Source organism: Corythoichthys intestinalis, chromosome 19, assembly GCF_030265065.1.
Source record: "Corythoichthys intestinalis isolate RoL2023-P3 chromosome 19, ASM3026506v1, whole genome shotgun sequence".
Classification (NCBI taxonomy): domain Eukaryota; kingdom Metazoa; phylum Chordata; class Actinopteri; order Syngnathiformes; family Syngnathidae; genus Corythoichthys; species Corythoichthys intestinalis.
The window spans coordinates 32,539,405-32,557,936 of NC_080413.1; the positions used below are offsets into that span (position 1 = coordinate 32,539,405).

Below are 18,532 nucleotides of genomic sequence, written 5' to 3' on the forward strand. Positions count from 1 at the left end.
TCCAGGGATATCATATTTTGCTTTTCAAAAGGTGGACACAAATAACAGACATAAATAATCCCCGTTTAGGCTTATATTCAAAGTTTATATGGATCGATAGCATGCACGCACTGTCCGTGCACGTCACACACACATACGGGCAGTTTGTCCCAAGTCTCGGACGTGGAGGCAATGTTGAAATATTGCTCACTTGGAACAGAGAGAAAACTGAGCATTCTCAGGCTTATCCTCAACCCATTTTTATTTTTTATGACTGTTGTCAAGCGCAGCCCTTCCCAAAAGCAGTGTTCACTGCAAGCTGGGCGCTAATAACGCACAGGTGCATCGCTACGGTAACGACTCTCTCGCTATTTGATGACGTAATTGCTGCATTAAATCCGATTTGCGGGACTGGACAGTACAGACCGCCGCGACAGTCTGGAAAAATGTGGCCCAGATCGGATTTAGACCACATACGAAAGTGACCCAGATCGGATTTGAAATGGTCCCGTTCTATGCGACTTGTCACGTTCAGACCGTCAAGTTAATGCCTCACTCGAGTCGGAAAAACACGAAAAAATCGGATTCGTGCATTAAGACTTGTAGTATGAACGTAGCCTTAGTGACTTAAGTGCTTGTTGCGGCGTGCAGTAACTTATACTCATCTAGTCATCTGCATTAGTGTGTCTGTCACACAGACTATATCGGCAAGTTTTGTCTTTTGGCATCATAGAAAAAAACTGAAAAAATGCACTGTAAGAATGAGAGAGGGGAGAAAAAAACTGTTTTGTTGTAAAAGATGATGTGATAACATTTGTACATTTTAAACAATGATCTCTATTACAAAGCTGTCTTTTATTTTCCAGCCATGCCTGAGTTGAACACAGACATTGACATCATTGAAGCAGATGTGTCTAATAAAGAATCTCTGGCCATCATGTGCCAGAAGGCTCTGGTTATTCTCAACTGTGTGGGTCCAGTAAGTATTGAAAGCTGCAGTCATTGAAGAATGAATTAAAACAAACCATGTTGAATTGAAGACTGATGCAACATGTTGTTGGTGTCATTGTCTCAGTACAGGTTTTATGGCGAACCGGTGGTAGCCGCATGCGTGGAGAACGGAGCTCACTACATTGACATCTGTGGTGAGCCTCAGGTAATTTGTTTGATTACGTGTAAGCTAAGACGCAAACAGCCACAAAAATGCTACTTGCCTTAAAAAAAAAACATTGTCTTGGCAGTTTCTGGAACGCATGCAGTTCGAGTACCACACGAAGGCTTTGGACAGAGGAGTGTACGTAATAGGCAGCTGTGGCTTCGACTCTATACCGGCAGACCTGGGAATTCTCTATACTCAGAGCCACTTTAAAGGTTAGACTTATTTTCTCATGGCCAGACAGTGGACTATCAGAAGTAGTGCTGCAGCAATTAATTGATTAACTCGAGGAATTTGATTAGAAAAAAGATTCGAATCAAATTTTGCTGTTTCGAAGATTCGTTTAATTAGAGTGGCATTGTAATGTTTTGTTTTTAAAGTGTTTTATTTTAGTTCTATTGATTTTGTTGGATACACTGCCCTCTAGTTGCAGCAGTGAATATGGCATAACTCATCTGACGTGGCTAAATCCAGCCTGTTAAGGCAAGGCAACACATTCTGCAAACCATTAAATGTTCCTAATCCGATTACTTGATTATTCGAACTAACTAGTTGATAGATGGATCACAAAAATAAGCTGCAGTAGCTGTAGCCTTAATCAGTCATGTACAGTTTAGGCCTGCAGCTATCGATTATTTTAGTAGTCGATTAATCGATGAACTAGTTAGTTCGAATAATCGATTAATCAGATAAGGAACATAAAAAAATTTAAAAACATGGCCTGAGCCTCAAACGGTATAAAATAAATAAATAAATGAGGATATATGTACAACAAAAGAATTGGCTAACTTACATAGCAAAAGTCCGCTAGTTTAAATGCTATAAAATGCCAACTTTTTTTTAACAATGCACTTAACAAAAAGTTCAAACACATATTCCCACAAAAAAACGGCTAAATATTCCTTTAAACTAAATTACAAATTCATTAAAAAAACATTAGCTCAAACAAAAACTTAGCTTATGTTGGTCTTAACAGGGAGCAGCAGGATTATGCTATGTGAAATGAGTTATGTCATATTCACTGTTGCCACTAGAGGGCATTGAATCTGCCCAAATCAATAAAACTAAAGGCAAACACTTTTAAAACAAACCATTACAATGCCACTTTAATTAAAACAATACTCGAGACAGCAAAATTTAATTCGAATACTTTTTTTCTAATCGAATACTCGAGTTAATCGATTAATCGTTGCAGCACGAGAGTTACAGTGCCCTCCATATTTATTGGCACCCCTGAAAAAGATGTGTTTTTTTTAGCTTCTAACATATATGTATACTGGACTGTCTCAGAAAATTAGAATACACAATATTCTAATTTTTTGAGACAGTCCTGTGTATATATACAGGACAGTCTCAGGAAATTAGAATACACAATATTCTAATTTCCTGAGACAGTCAGGAAATCAGAATATTGTGTATTCTAATCTGTCTCAGAAAATTAGAATACACAATATTCTAATTTTTTGAGACAGTCCTGTGTATATATACAGGACAGTCTCAGGAAATTAGAATACACAATATTCTAATTTCCTGAGACAGTCAGGAAATCAGAATATTGTGTATTCTAATTTCCTGAGACAGTCCTGTATATATACACAGGACTGTCTCAAAAAATTAGAATATTGTGTATTCTAATTTTCTGAGACAGTCCAGTATACATATATATATTCAAATAATATGGGACCTTGATGGAAAAAACAGAGAAAAATCCAACCTTTAATTCACGTGCATTCATTCAGCGGGGAAAAAAATCCCACATAAAGAAAAAAATATTTGACATAAAATAATGTGTGTCACAATTATTAGCACCCCTGGTGTTAATACTTTGTACAACCCCCTTTTGCCAACAAAACAAGGTCTGGGGACCAGACACAAAAATACACACGGTCCCAGGCTTCTACTGGGACCGTGTGTAGATTGAGATTGAGCTTTTTGGCAACAAACACCCTAAGTGGGCCTGGCGTGCCACGAAAGATGCGCATGCTGAAAAGCACCTCATACCCACTGTGAAGTATGGGGGTGGGTCAGTGATGATGTGGGGCTGTTTCGCTTCCAAAGGCCCTGCGAACCTTGTTAGGGTGCATGGCATCATGAATGTTTTGAAATACCAGGACATTTAAAATCAAAATCTGTTGCCCTCTGCCCGAAAGCTGAAGATTGGTCCTCACTGGGTCTTTCAGCAAGACAATGACCCTAAACATATGGCCAAATCTCCACAGAAATGGTTCACCAGACACAAAATCAAGCTCCTCCCATGGCCATCTCAGTCCCCAGACCTTGTTTTGTTGGCAAAAGGGGGTTGTACAAAGTATTAACATCAGGGGTGTTAATAATTGTGACACACATTATTTGATGTCAAATAATTTTTTCTTTATGTGGGATTTTTTCCCCACTGAATGAATGCACTGTTATTGAAGGTTGGATTTTTCCCTTTTTTTCATTAAGGTCCCATATTATTTGAATAAAAAATATATTAGAAGCTAAAAAACACATCTTTTTCAGGGGTGCCAATAATTATGGAGGGCACTGTATGTGAAAAATTTAGGACACCCCATTAAATATTCAGTTCTTTATTAAGAAATGTTCACATATAAATGTCTGATCTTGTTTTTCTTTATCTCTGGAGTAGAAAGTTATTTAATTGCAGATAAACAACAAAAAATAACATTGTTTTTTTCATTAAACCAAATATATCAACAAAAATGCATATTCTAACTGATGAAAAAGTTAGAACACCCTACCACCTAATAGCTACTGTTACCCCCTTTGGCTTGAATAACTTCAGTGAGACACCTTTTGTAGCCATCTTTCAGTCTTTGACATTAGTCTGAAGAAAGTTTGCCCCACGCCTCAACGCAGAATACTTTCAGCTCTGAGATGTTTGAAGGCTTTCTTGCATGTACAGCCTGTTTCAAGTCTCCCCACAGTATCTCAATGGGATTAAGATCTGGGATTCGACTCGGCCATTTCAGCACTCTCCATTTCTTCCTTTTCAGCCATTCCTTGGTGGATTTACTGGTATGTTTTGGGTCATTGTCATGTCACAGGGTCTAGCTTCGCTTCAGCTGTAATTTTTTTCACAGCTAATCTCACATGTTCCTCAAGCGCCTTCTGATGCACGATAGAATTCATTATGGATTCTATGATGGTGAGCTGGCCAGGTCCTGCTGTAGCAAAGCACCCCTAAACCTTCCAAAATTTAATGGTACAACTGTACAATGACAACAAAGGGCTATTCTATTCTATATCTATATCCTGCCTGTTGTTACCTGGGAATAACTCCAGCACCCCCACGATCCTTGTGAGGATAAGCGATTCAGAAGATGAATGAATGAACCCTATTCCCCTCAAAAGTGGAAAAGATTCAATAGTATTTTCACTTGCAAAGGCATCTTGTAATCAAAGAGCCTACATATGACACTTTATCAATAAAGGTAGCAGTGTGGTGAATGACATTGTCGAACAAAGTCAAGCTAGATTATAACTTTCAAACAAAGATATCCAAATTGAAGTTGAGTTTCAGAAAATCTTCTTTTTTAGATTACATTTGCTTATGACTGCCGTTACATTATTATTTATCATCTTCATCTACTCTCATAATTTTAGGGACGCTGACGGCAGTGGAGAGCTTCCTGACAATAAGCAGTGGGCCTGAGGTAAATTACAGTGAAGAAAATAAGTATTTGAAAACCCTGCTGTTTTGCAAGCTCTCCCACTTAGCAATCATGGTAGGGGTCTGAAATTTTCATCGTATGTGCATGTCCACGTTGAGAGAGATAATCAAAAAAGAAAAATCCAGAAATCACAATGTATGATTTTTTTAATGATTTATTTGTGTGATTGCAAATAAGTATTTGAACACCTGAGAAAATGAATTTTAATATTAGGTACAGTAGCCTTTGTTTGCAATTACAGAGGTCAAACGATTTTGGTAGTTTTCCACACTGCAGGAGGGATCTTGGCCCACCCATCAGTCAGCTTTCTGGGCTGTCACTGAGAAAGGCAGAGTTTGAGCTCCCTCCAGAGGTTTTCTATTGTGTTTAGGTCTGGAGACCGGCTAGGCCATGCTAGAACATTGTTATGCTTCTTATGGAGCCACTGGTGGGTTTTGCTGGCTGTGTGCTTCGGGTCATTGTCATGTTGGAAGACCCAGGCACGACCCATCTTCAATCCTCTGACTGAAGAAAGGTGGTTGTTCCCCAAAATCTCACAATACAGGGCCCCAGTCATCCTCTCTTTGATACAGTGCACTCGTCCTGTCCCATACGCAGAAAAACACTCCCAAAGCATGATGCTACCACTCCCATGCTTCACAGTAGGGTTGGTGTTATTGTGATAGTACTCATTATTCCATACCATACCATCATCTTCTGCTTGCTCCGAGGTCGGGTCGGGGACAGCAGTTTTAGCAGGGAAACCCAGACTTCCCTCTCCCAGCCACTTCAACCAGCTCCTCCGTCGGGATTCCAAGGCGTTCCCAGGCCATCCAATAGACATAGTCTCTCTAACGGGTCCTGGGTCGTCCCCGGGGCCTCCCGCCATTGGGACATGCCCGGAATACTTCTCCAGGGAGGCGTCCAGGAGGCATCATAACCAGATGCCCAAGCCACCTCAGCAGGCTCCTCTCAACGCGGAGGAGTAGCGGCTCAACGCTGAGTCTCTCCGGATGACCGAGCTTTTCACCCTATCTCTAAGGGAGAACCCGGACACCCTGCGGAGAAAACTCATTTCAGCCGCTTGTATCCGGGATTTTGTTCTTTCGGTCACAACCCACAGCTCGTGACCATAGGTGAGGGCGGAACATAGATCGACTGGTAAATCGAGAGCTTTGCCTTTCGGCTCAGCTCCTTCTTCATCACTACGAACCAGTGCAGAGTCCGCATTACTGCAGACGCTGCACCGATCCGCCTGTCGATCTCCCGCTCCCTCCTACCCTCACTTGTGAACAAGACCTCAAGGTACTTGAGCTCCTTCACTTGGAGCAGGATCTCAACCCCGACCCGGAGAGGGCACTCTACCCTTTTCCGACTGAGGACCATGGTCTCGGATTTGGAGGTGCTGATCTTCATCCCAACCGCTTCACACTCAGCTTCGAACCGCTCCAGTAAGAGTTCGAGGTCTTGGCCTGATGAAGCCAAAAGCACCACATCATCTGCAAAAAGCAGAGATACAATGCTGAGGTCACCAAACCGGACCCACTCAACGGTTCGGTTGCGCCTAGAAATTCTGTCCATAAAAATTATGAACAGAATCGGTGACAAAGGGCAGCCTTGGTGGACTAAAACCCTCACTGGGAAGGAATTCGACCTACTGCTGGCAATGCGGACCAAACTCTGACGCCGGTCGTACAGGGACCGAACAGCCCTTACCAAGGGGCTCGGTACCCCGTGCTCCCGGAGCACCCCCCACTGGACTCCCCGAGGCACACGGTCGAACGCCTTCTCCAGATCCACAAAACACATGTAAACTGGTTGGGCGAACTCCCATGCAACCTCGAGGATCCTGCCGAGGGTGTAGAATTGGTCCACTGTTCCACGGCCGGGACGAAAACCACACTGCTCTTCCTGAATCAGAGGAGGATACTCATTATTCTTCTTCCTCCAAACACGGTTAGTGGAATTATGACCAAAAAGTTCTATTTTACTCTCATCTGACCACAAAACTTGCTCCCATGACTCCTCTGCATTGTCAACAAGGTCATAGGGAAACTTAAGACGTGCTGGTTTAAGCAGGGGAACCTACAGTCGATGCATGATGTCAAATCATGACGCCTAGTGTTTTTCCAAAACTAACCTTGGAAACGGGGGTCCAAGCTGTTTTCAGGTTATTGACCAACACCTGTCGTGTAGTTCTGGGCTGATTCCTCACCTTTTTAGGATCACTGAGACCCCACGAGGTGATATCGTACATGGTGTCTTTGGACAGCTCTTTTGTATAGACCGTGTTACAAGTTTAAGTCTGACTGATTGTATGGGGTAGGCAGGTGTCTTCATGCTGCTATCGACCTCAAACATGTACATCTGATTCAGGATAATACATGGTGTGGAGGTCGACTTTTAATAGGCGGACTAACAGGTCTTTCAGGGTCAGAATTCTAGCTGATAGACACAAATGTGTCACGAATAAATTGTTAAAAGATCATGCATTGTGATTTCTGGATTTTTCTTTTTAGATGATCTCTTTCAGAGTGGACATTCAGCTACGATGAAAATTTCAGACTTCATGATTCCTAGGTGGTAGAACTTGCAAAATAGCAGAGTGTTCAAACACTTATTTTCTTCACTGTACGTCACATTATCCTTACTAGTAAAAAAAATGAATTGTTTGCTTCCATCATTTTACTGTATATATAGTAACTGGTGCGTTTTGAAGAAAAGTGCTTAAATTCTTAGCGTTAATGTCAACAATGACACCATTTTCAATCAACAAAACAGTACAAAACCCCAATTCAAGTGTTTGTTGTCCTTTGCAGGGCTCGTGTGGTCATGATGCCACATGGCAGTCAGCTGTGCACGGCTTTGCAGACAGTAGCGCCCTTCGCCAGCTGAGGAAGAAGTTTGGCCATAAGCCACTACCTATTGTGGGAACCAAAGTCCGCCCGAGGTAAGCTGATCAGTGAGCAATTTCTCTTGAGCAAATGTTCCTTATTTTCGGTAATTGCATCATTAACGGAATGTAATGCTTACATATGCTAAATCTAAATGGAGTGATTTATTTCCCTGAAGGTAGGACAGATGGATTCTCCACCCTCTTTATTTCTAATTTACCTCACATACTAAATTAACTTTTTCAAAAGTTGCAGAAAAGTTTTTTATCATTTGTTTTGGTACTTTGTTTAATTGCAAATAAGTATTTAGTCAACCACCAATTGTGCAAGTTCTCCTATCTGAAAAGATTAGAGAGGCCTGTAATTGTCAACATGGGTAAACCTCAACCATGAGAGACAGAATGTGAAAAAAAACCCAGAAAATTACATTGTTTGATTTTTAAAGAATTTATTTCCAAATTAGAGTGGAAAATAAGTATTTGGTCACCTATAAACAAGCAAGATTTCTGGCTGTCAAAGAGGTCTAACTTCTTCTAACGAGGTCTAACGAGGCTCCACTCGTTACCTGTATTAATGGCACCTGTTTTAACTCTTTATCGGTATAAAAGACACCTGTCCACAACCTCTGTCAGTCACACGCCAAACTCCACTATGGCCAAGACCAAAGAGCTGTCGAAGGACACCAGAGACAAAATTGTAGACCTGCACCAGGCTGGGAAGACTGAATCTGGAATAGGTAAAACGCCTGGTGTAAAGAAATCAACTGTTGGAGCAATTATTAGAAAATGGAAGACATACAAGACCAGTGATAATCTCCCTCGATCTGGGGCTCCATGCAAGATCTACCCTGTGGCGTCAAAATGTTAACAAGAACGGTGAGCAAAAATCCCAGAACCACACGGGGGGACCTAGTGAATGACCTACAGAGAGCTGGGACCACAGTAACAAAGGCTACTACTATCAGTAACACAATGCGCCGCCAGGGACTCAAATCCTGCACTGCCAGACGTGTCCCCCTGCTGAAGAAAGTACACGTCCAGGCCCGTCTGCGATTCGCTAGAGAGCATTTGGATGATCCAGAAGAGGACTGGAAGAATGTTTTATGGTCAGATGAAACCAGAATAGAACTTTTTGGTAGAAACACAGGTTCTCGTGTTTGGAGGAGAACGAATACTGAATTGCAGCCGAAGAACACCATACCCACTGTGAAGCATGGGGTGGAAACATCATGCTTTGGGGCTGTTTTTCTGCAAAGGGACCAGTATGACTGATCAGTGTAAAGGAAAGAATGAATGGGGCCATGTATTGGGAGATTTTGAGTGACAGTCTCCTTCCATCAGCAAGGGCATTGAAGATGAGACGTGGCTGGGTCTTTCAGCATGACAATGATCCCAAACACACAGCCAGGGCAACAAAGGAGTGGCTTCGTTAGAAGCATTTCAAGGTCCTGGAGTGGCCTAGCCAGTCTCCAGATCTCAACCCCATAAAAAATCTGTAGAGGGAGTTGCAAGTCCGTGTTGCCCAACAACAGCCCCAAAACATCACTGCTCTAGTGGAGATCTGCATGGAGGAATGGGCCAAAATGCTAGTAACAGTGTGTGAAAAGCTGTGAAGAGTTACAGAAAACGTTTGGCCTCCGTTATTGCCAACAAAGGGTAAATAACAAAGTATTGAGATGAACTTTTGGTATTGACCAAATACTTATTTTCCACCATGATTTGCAAATAAATTCTTTAAAAATCGAACAATGTGATTTTCTGTTTTTTTCCCCCACATTCTGTCTCTCATGGTTGAGGTTTACCCATGTTGACAATTAAAGGCCTCTCTAATATTTTCAAGTGGGAGAACTTGCACAATTAGTGGTTGACTAAATACTTACTTGCCCCACTGTAGTTACAGTCTAAAAATGGATAATCACGTTTATTATACCTTGGATAAAATGACTACCGCGTTTTTGAAAAACACCTGACACAATTGCTCTGGGGTGGTTGTTTATCTCCTGCAAAATGCGTACCACGAGTTACTGTTTGGATTTTTAAAGTTTTTCATTAATCTAAGACCATTCTTTAGCAATTGCCTATCCAAAGTATGCAGTCGTTCTTTTAATTAGGAAAGTGCCGATCACGTAATCGGAAATCGGGCCGATCGCGCCATTTTTCAGAAGATCGGAATAGATTGAAAAGGATAGGGTTTTTAAATAAAATCCATGTTTTTCTGCTTCATCCTCGTACAGCACCACCGCCTCTACCCTCCCTTCTGTTAAGCAGTGCGGCCAAACTGTCCAGCTTGCGTTTGGTACTTAACGTTAACAATGATTGAGAGGTTTGTACCTTTTAACTTGCCAGAGAAACTTGGTAGCTCTACGATCAAAGGCACAAATGTTTCAATCATTAAACTTGCATAAGTGTGCTGTGGCAACTCATTGTGTAAGTGAGAGGGTGTTCTCAGCAGCGTGAGCATCAAAATGTGAGTGGATTTAAGTGGACTCACTCAATGAAGCGATTAATAAAGACAAGCATTTTTCAGCGTTTTAAAACTAATTCGCATTATGAAAGCAGCACATTGGGACAGTAACATGTTTGGAACTTTTGTTCGAAAAAACTTTTTTTCGGTATCAGATCGGGACTCCATTGTTAGATTCTGAAAATCAGGGGACTCTGACTCTGCTGCAAAAATTTGCGATCGGGACGTCTCTACTTTCAGTCAATGGGAACCGATTTGTTTCAATGAATGGGAACTGGTCTTGTTACTGTGGCATTTGTTTTTTTTTTTTTAGGCAACGTGTGAACCAATTGCTTGAAAAATATAAAGTTTTTCATCCTCTGGCAAAGATGCACTCACTCACCCACCATAGTCTTTGAATGAGGACAGGCAGACATGCAGATTTCAGTGAATAATACATGATTGGATGGGCAATTGTTATTTTAAAATACGTATATGAATAAACATATTGTGTGTTTTTAAAAGGACTGTCATGCTTTTACTATGTGTTGATGTCATTGATCCGATACTGTATATGTTTACTGTTTGCGTATGTGTATTTCCATTCATATTGGATATTTGTTTTAATGGACCAAAGATTGATTATGCGTATATGAATGGACAGCCTAATCTTGCACATGTTTTGTGTGTCTTTTCTGTGGGGTGTGTGCACTGTAGAGGGTGTGTGTTTTTTAGCAGAGAGATTGTGCAGTACGCCATCCCTTTTATGGGTTCGGACCCTTCAGTAGTCAAGAGAACACAGCGTTTCCTTTACCAGGAAGAAAGCCGATCACCAGTGAGTATTCATGTCACTTATAATATCCACTGAATGGAATTAAGTTATTTGTGATGACTAACTCGGAATAATATTAATACTTTTTGCTGTTATTGCTGGGTGCTTGTTTTTTGTGTAAACTGACTGCATATTAAAGAATAATTCACAGCAGACAAAACAGATCACTGATTGACTGACAGAAAAAGGATTATCGTTCAGTGATTGGTTTAGAGTGTGAATGTGGAGTGACGAGGCAGAATGAATGACTGATTAAAAAAATAGAAATTTCTTTTTATAATTATTATTTGAAAATGGTATGTAGTTCAATAGACTCCTTTGTTTTGCGGAGGAAGAACTTGTAACCACACCGAATGTATGCTGTCACTCGGCACCTCTAAACGTGCTTCCATTGTAGCTACAGAAATACCATGAATAAAACTGTAAAATAAAATGTAGGGGGAAAATAAAAAGAGGAAAAAAATGCCATTGCTGTGAGTCGGCGGGTATGTTGTCTTCCGGATTGAGGAGGTTGTTGTCACGGAAGTGCATTATTGACTGTTGCCTTGTAAAACTGCACTGCCCCCTCGGGCCTGGCATGAATACTACATCGTTTTCACGCGGAATTGAGACATCGTTTGAATGGAGACGAAACCATGCAAACATGACATTTTTCATATTCTTAGAAAGTCACCATGTAACCGACCCCTTAAAGTCCTAGCTTATTAACCAAATGGGAAGTGTATATTACCTTTCATATTGTTGACACACTATTTCCACCTTTGTTTTTACATTCGTCCAACCCCCTCACCATCCTCTATTGACAGATCCAGTATTGCGCTTACGTCGGAGTAGGTGGTCTCTGCTCAGTTGCCAAGCTCTTTGTTGGAGGAGTTTTCTTCTGGATCCTGGTCAAATTTAGGCTCGGCAGGAAACTCCTCACCACGGTACACACATCACTGCTTTGTTTCCTTATCTTCATCAAGCACCAGTCTGCATTCTTCAGGTTTCAATCATACCAAAATATTTTATTTTCAACACCAGCTCTTTGAAGTAATTGTAGGGTGCAAGTAAAAGCTAACGTCAAACTTAAGTCTGCTGATTTGGCACCAAAACGTTTTTTTTTTTTTTTTTTTTTTTTTTGCAGCAAAGCCACAACCTTTCACGCTGCTTTTTTTTTTTTGAAAGGTCATAATGCCAACTTCACTGCAACCACTGTTTAGTCGAGTTCACTGATGTGATGTGTTCACTGCCAGTTGGTAGAATACTAAACCCAGATGAATAAGAAACATATTTGTTTGTGATTTTCCAGTTTCCTAGGTTTTTTTCCTTTGGCTTCTTCAGTCAGGCTGGTCCTACAATTAAACAGGTAAGAGTTTTATTTTTAAACATTCCTTTTAAATTGTTTATTTTTGTTCCAAATTGATCTGTAGGGTCCATAACCCGGTGCGGTCCAATGAATGCCTGTGTCCAAATGCCTTATCTCCGTACATATCAAATACAACAAGAGACATAATTGCCACTAAAAGAAAGAAAACTTACAGAAATATGTGTGGAGTACAAATAGCACAATGCAACAGCATAAACGTCTCACAACTACTAATTCTCCCACTATTAGAAGGAATAACATGAGTATGGAACGGCGCTGCCCCCAAGCGGCCGGTGGCATTCTCTTCACTCTTAATGTGCATAAACGGCGTCATTGTAATCTGTTTGAGGCAATGCATGAGCGGGTCATTCAGTGCATATGTTAATTGCGTCGAATATTTTAACGTGACTAATTTAAAAAAAATAATTACCGCCCGTTAACGCGATTAATTTGACAGCCCTTACATATATATACACATATATATGTACATGCGTGTGTGTATTCAGATTTAGCATTGGAAAGAGATACATATTACATGTTATTGTCCCACCAAAATATTTTTAAACAAGCATAACGTAGCTAAATGCTTGTCTTTATTCAATGCTTCATTGATTGAGTCCACTCAAATCCACTCACGCTGCTGAGACCACCCTCTCGTCACTCTCTCTCTTGCCACATCACACACACACACACTAGTGTTTAACAAGCTCAATGATTATTGACAGCTCTGTGGTTTTGAAGATAGCGCTACCAAACTTCTCTGGCAAGATCAAAGCAGCACCCCTGTCACTCATCGTTATATTTAACCAGCAAACTCCAACTGCCTGCTGAGCAAGAAAAGCAGCAGGAAGGAAATTGAGAGGCTGTATCAGTTCATCTCTATAATATACTGTACAGTATTTATTTTTATTAATTGAGAAAAAACAAAATCCGTGATGGGCTGAGGGCGCAAAGTTAGAAGCGCGAAGTAGCGAGGGATCACTACATACCTTTAACACCAATCATGGCAAAAGATTTTTTTTTTAAGAGCACATTTTGACAGTTGTAAACTAAACTAGTTAAGTATATAGTTTATAGTCCAACTCTCATGTTGGACTCTGACCTACCAGATTGAAGACACCTGCTTCAACATGACCTTTTTTGGAGAGGGATACTCAGATGGTGCGGACCCCTCGCAGGGACCACCCAATGCCAAGATCTGCACTGAAGTCATGGGAGGAGGTAGGCGTGCAGTGCTCATGTGATCTGTCATTATTGTTGAGTTTTAAATGCTGTAAAGAAGTTGTTACAGAGCAGTCTGCATAGCGTTTTTACCCCCCAGCTGTTCTGGTTCAAATGGATCGGGTGCCTATTAACGTAAATGGCAGCAAATGTGTTAAGCATAGTGTTTGAATTACTGCCTACAAAGTTTACAAGGATTTAGACGGCAATGGTTCAGTTTCCAATGTACAATACTGGTAATTTGTTTAAAAACTCAAAAGAAAAAGTATGTCTTGCCAAAAATTACGACTGAAACCACCCATTTGATACACATGTCTTTGACTAGTACAAGCAGTCTCCAGGTTACGATGTACTCTACTTAAGTGATTTCAACGTTACAGGCCGGAGTCCCGTCCGCCATTTAGTCTTTTTTTTTTTTTTTTTTTCTTTTTTTGGTTGCTCAAACAGTACCTAATTCTACCTCACAGTATCTTATTTTTTACTGTATTAACATGTCTTTTTCTGTCCTCGCTAAACGTGAAGTTGTCCAGCTTGACAGACGGCAAACAAGGCACTTGTGCTTTCTGAAACGTTTTTCTTTTTTGACAATTTGTAAAGCTGTAGCACATATATGTACACGTCTATTCAAAACGACACGCATTTTAACAATAAAACTCAACACAAAATGATTGGTGTTCAAATGTCCATCTCGTCTAATCAATATGTAAATTTAGTAGATTAGTGTAATTTGCCTCACAAAAGTCAGCTATCTTAAATGCTATGAATGCTAACGTATTTACAATTCTGATAGTAAATCGCTCACACGTAACTACACAAACTACAGCTCTAAACTTAATTACAAATGCATATACAAACACATATTAGCTGAAGCAACTTAAGCCTTATGTGGGCCAAACCAGAGTGCAGCTTTATCCATGTGAGACGTCTGAGTGCTCATGTATGGAACCATTATTGAACGACAGTCCAGCCAGACCCAACGCTGCCACCAGAGGGCAGTGTATCCTCCACCATTAAACAAAATACCTCTACATACAAAGGTAATTCGTTCCAGGACCTTGATTGTAAGTCAAAATGGTCGTATGTCGAGCAGGATTTTCCTATAACAATACATTATAATTCAATTTATTTGTTCCACAGCCCAAAAACCTACACTAAATCCTTAAAAAATACTCCTGTTACGATTGCAAATAGCAATTACAAAGAGCAAAACGAACAAATTAAAAATAAAAAACGGAATAATAATATAATAATAATAGTGATTCCTGTAATAATGTAAAGAATCGGGTTCTAATGTGGCGGATGTGTTTTGCGTACTGTACCTGAACGCACCACGTGGTTGACGTCACAGTGAAATAGGGGCGTGCGGTAGAAATTTTAGTTTCACTTTTAATGTCCTGTTGTTTTTGGCGTATGCTGCAGGAGACGGAAAATGTGTTGTGCTGCACAAGTTGTGAAATAAATGATTAAAAACCTGACGAACCCGACTTACTTGCCGATGTTACCACAATTGTCACCTTAACTTATAAAGACTGGCGAACGGAGGTCAGAGGAGGACCGTTTAAATAGGAGACATTCTATGGCCATATTGTTGAGCCAGTTCACGGACGCCCACATTTCCATCGTCATTTCAGTGGTAAGCCTCACCTTTTTCCTTTTTTTTCACCACTTGCACTAATATTGTTGGAACCTATGTTGATTTCTCAAAAGAAAATCCGCTGTAGGAAAACAATGTATTTCGAGCATGTCGTCAGATGTAGAAACAGTCAAATTTTACGTCGGATGTCGAAAAGATCGTGTGTTGAAGCGATCGTATGTCGAGGTACCACTGTACAATACTTTTTGGATAGTTGTTTTGAAATTTTAAAGGGTTCATTCCGACTTGCGCGGAAATTCGGGTTGCGCGCCAGCGTAGAAACGGAATTCGTTCGTAACCCGGGGACGTCCTGTACTTAATATAAAATTAGAAATGCAGAGGCTAGTTTTCATGGTGTCAATTGTTGCTTGTAAATGTTTTAAAGAGACACTAACTGTTAGTTGGTCACTTCTGATTAACATTCACTTTTGCTTCAATGTGTTTTAGAGCCTGGTTATGTGGCCACCGTGATTGCTATGGTGCAGGCCGCAGTAACAGTGCTGAAAGAAAGACACTCCCTTCCCAGGAGGTCAGTACTATCTGTTCTCAACCAATCTTTAGAAAATTCTAATCAACTCAACGGTATTTTAACAGGGGAGGTGTATACACACCAGGAAGTGCCTTCTACAAAACCAATCTCATCGACCGCCTTCATAACCATGGCTTCAAGTTCTCTGTGAAAAGCTATGAAGAACCTGCTAAATCATAGGCACTCAATTGCTTGTGTGTATTGTGCTTGAAGTGTACGAAAAAAGTTTGTGGTTGTAAACCGGAGTCCTAAAAGTGAGATGAACACACAGATGACTGGAACCATCTGCTGAACAACTCAATAGGTTGTTAATTAAATCTGTAATTGAAATAATATCCTTACAATCACAAGTTAGACTTTTGTTTGAGGACATATAACCCAATTCACATCAGCAAACAGGTTACAAATTGCTTGAATATAATGTTTTCTTCATACTTACAATATGTACACACAGTACAGTGATCCCACGTTTTTCGCGGTTAATGTGGACCGCCCCCTCGAGATAATCGAAATCCGCTAATTAGAGCTGTTGCTTATTTACATTTGTGTTCAATGTATTTATCCCCCCACCCCAAAGTACAATTCTTTATTGAATGCGTCATTGAGTCCTCTCAAATCAACTCATGCTGCTTAGAACGGCACACAACACAATGAGTTGCCATAGCACACTACAGCCAATGTTTAACAAGTTAAACAAGTCGGCGCCTTTGAAAGGTAGTACTCTCAAGCTTCTTTGGCTTCAAAGCAGCTCCCTTGTCACTCATCGTTAACTCTATCAAGCTGCGAAAGAAAAGTTCAGGAGAGGAAGTGAGACGCTGTACGTGATTGGATGGGACATCTCTATAAAATCCTGCATTTATTTTTTTAATTGAAAAAAAAATCAGCGATGGACTGAGGACGCGATGTTTGAAGCGTGAACTAGCGAGGGATTACTGTACGTGTGTATATACAGTACTGTATGCACGCCGTCTTGATGTTATCAAGGTTTAAAGGCTTAATGTTCTAATGCAGGAAAATGTTGAATGCATGCTGTAATACAGTAACAATAAGAGGTTTGCAAATTTCTAATTGGGATTGATTGATCCTTATTGCTAGAGGTCATACCATATTGGCCCAAATATAAGACGTGTTTTTTGCATTGAAATAAGATTGAAAAAGAGGGGGTCGTTTTATATTCGCCGTCTAGACATTATACCCATTCACAACGCTAGATGGCGCCAGATATCATTGAAGCGATGTTCTGTCATGACAGATCTCAGCTACTTGTTTAACCAGTTTGCATTATTTTATTGCAATGTTTTTCCTTATTCAGATTTGTTTTAAGACTACAGTTACAGTTAGACTTCACTTTGATGTTTAATGCAGTTTTTGCAATTTTGTTGTTTTATCACAATAGATAGGTTTATTTACATTTCAAAACCCAGAAGCCATTCATTTACGAATGTGATTGCACTTTAGTGTACATATTTAAATGTTCAGATATTAAGATTTGAATGAGGCAAAATAACATGCTTTTCCTCTCAAATATATTGCTATAATCATTTGTTTCAGATGTACTGTAATTCTGTATAAAAATTTGGTGTTCAAAAAGTCTTTTTTCAAACTTGAGTCTTGAAAAAGAGGGGGTCGTCTTATAATCAGGACCTTCTTATATTCGGGCCAATACGGTATATCGGGCCGATATATGGACTTTTTAACTAATATATTTAATATAGAAATATAGTAAATACTTATGTTTTACTTGATCTTGTATACCTAAGGTTCAATAAATGTTTAGAATTTTAGTGGTGTGTTTAATTTCTGTATATTTATACAATGACTGTTAGAATTGCCTTTCATAGTCAAAATGGGTTGAAAAAGGTATCAGCTTAAAAATTCAGCGAGATGTGGCTGTTATTTATTTTTTAATATGAAAAGAATTTGCGGCGGTGGCTGGGGGTCAGTTAATGGCAGCACGGATGGTTCAGGGGACCGTCCCGGGGGCATGGCGGTGGCCTCGTTGCCCGAGTGGCGGGTGGAGCTCTCCCCGATTGGTTGGGGCGGTGGTGGCTCCTTAGGGTGGCCCCCAATTTTTTTTTCATTTCCATTTTTCTGCAGGACTACCTCACACCTGAGTCTGTTCACGCATGACTTGGTAGAATTAGACACTCAGGTGGAGAAATTGTCCGTGCCAGGATAAGCAATCAGGTAGCATAGACTAGGATGTCAACATATCCACATTTAGATGTGATTCGCATAATACTGGGTCCCACACCCAACATTGCTTTTGACTCACCTCCTTTTTCTCCTCGCTTATCAGGCCCCCCACATGGTTTCCAAAGGTATAGATAATTAGCTAACGATGGCAGCACTAGGTAGCATAGCCTTGTAACAATTAGTGTTGCACCGATATCATTTTCTGGCCCCGATACCTGGCAGTGCAGTATCGGACGATACCGATACCATACCGATACCACTTTGTTTGAAATTTATATTTCTATACAGTGGCCACTGTATATGTACAAAGTGACTCCAGTAGAACTTTTTATTGCATACCTGGTATGGGTGACAATAGTTAAATAATATTTGGCACTCAAAGGCCAAAATAGTACTAAATTTGTGAAATTAAAACATGCATAATTCTAGCCCAACAGTAAGAAAGTAAAAATACAATGAATAATTAATAAACTTTTTAAACTCAGGGTTTTGGCTCTCAAAGGCCAAAAAGTGCAACTTTCATGAAGTTATTAGTAATAATAATTGACCACAGAATCCTGTCTCTCTATTAGCCTCCCTCTCTTTGGACCAGCAGCAACACACACTTAGCCACTTAGCTTAGGTTTGATTCTGTACGTGTTTCCATTGT

The 18,532-nt window shown here is 40.3% G+C and overlaps 1 protein-coding gene across 4 annotated transcripts in view; it reads left to right on the forward strand.

The window, feature by feature from the left end:
- Nucleotides 1-17,453, forward strand: part of sccpdhb (saccharopine dehydrogenase b) — a 23,921-nt gene extending 6,468 nt beyond the window's left edge. For 2 of the 4 annotated variants that reach the window (XM_057822305.1, XM_057822304.1), the window contains exons 2-12: nt 846-958; nt 1,055-1,135; nt 1,221-1,350; nt 4,742-4,791; nt 7,608-7,738; nt 10,842-10,959; nt 11,763-11,882; nt 12,248-12,304; nt 13,414-13,525; nt 15,606-15,687; nt 15,753-17,453. In XM_057822305.1, coding sequence (XP_057678288.1) covers nt 848-958; nt 1,055-1,135; nt 1,221-1,350; nt 4,742-4,791; nt 7,608-7,738; nt 10,842-10,959; nt 11,763-11,882; nt 12,248-12,304; nt 13,414-13,525; nt 15,606-15,687; nt 15,753-15,867 — 1,107 coding nt within the window. In that variant the 5' untranslated portion in view covers nt 846-847 and the 3' untranslated portion in view covers nt 15,868-17,453. The remainder of the gene's footprint in view (nt 1-845; nt 959-1,054; nt 1,136-1,220; nt 1,351-4,741; nt 4,792-7,607; nt 7,739-10,841; nt 10,960-11,762; nt 11,883-12,247; nt 12,305-13,413; nt 13,526-15,605; nt 15,688-15,752) is intronic. The other 2 variants (XM_057822307.1, XM_057822306.1) reach the window with 1 other exon arrangement.
- The last annotated feature ends 1,079 nt before the right edge of the window (nt 17,454-18,532 follow it).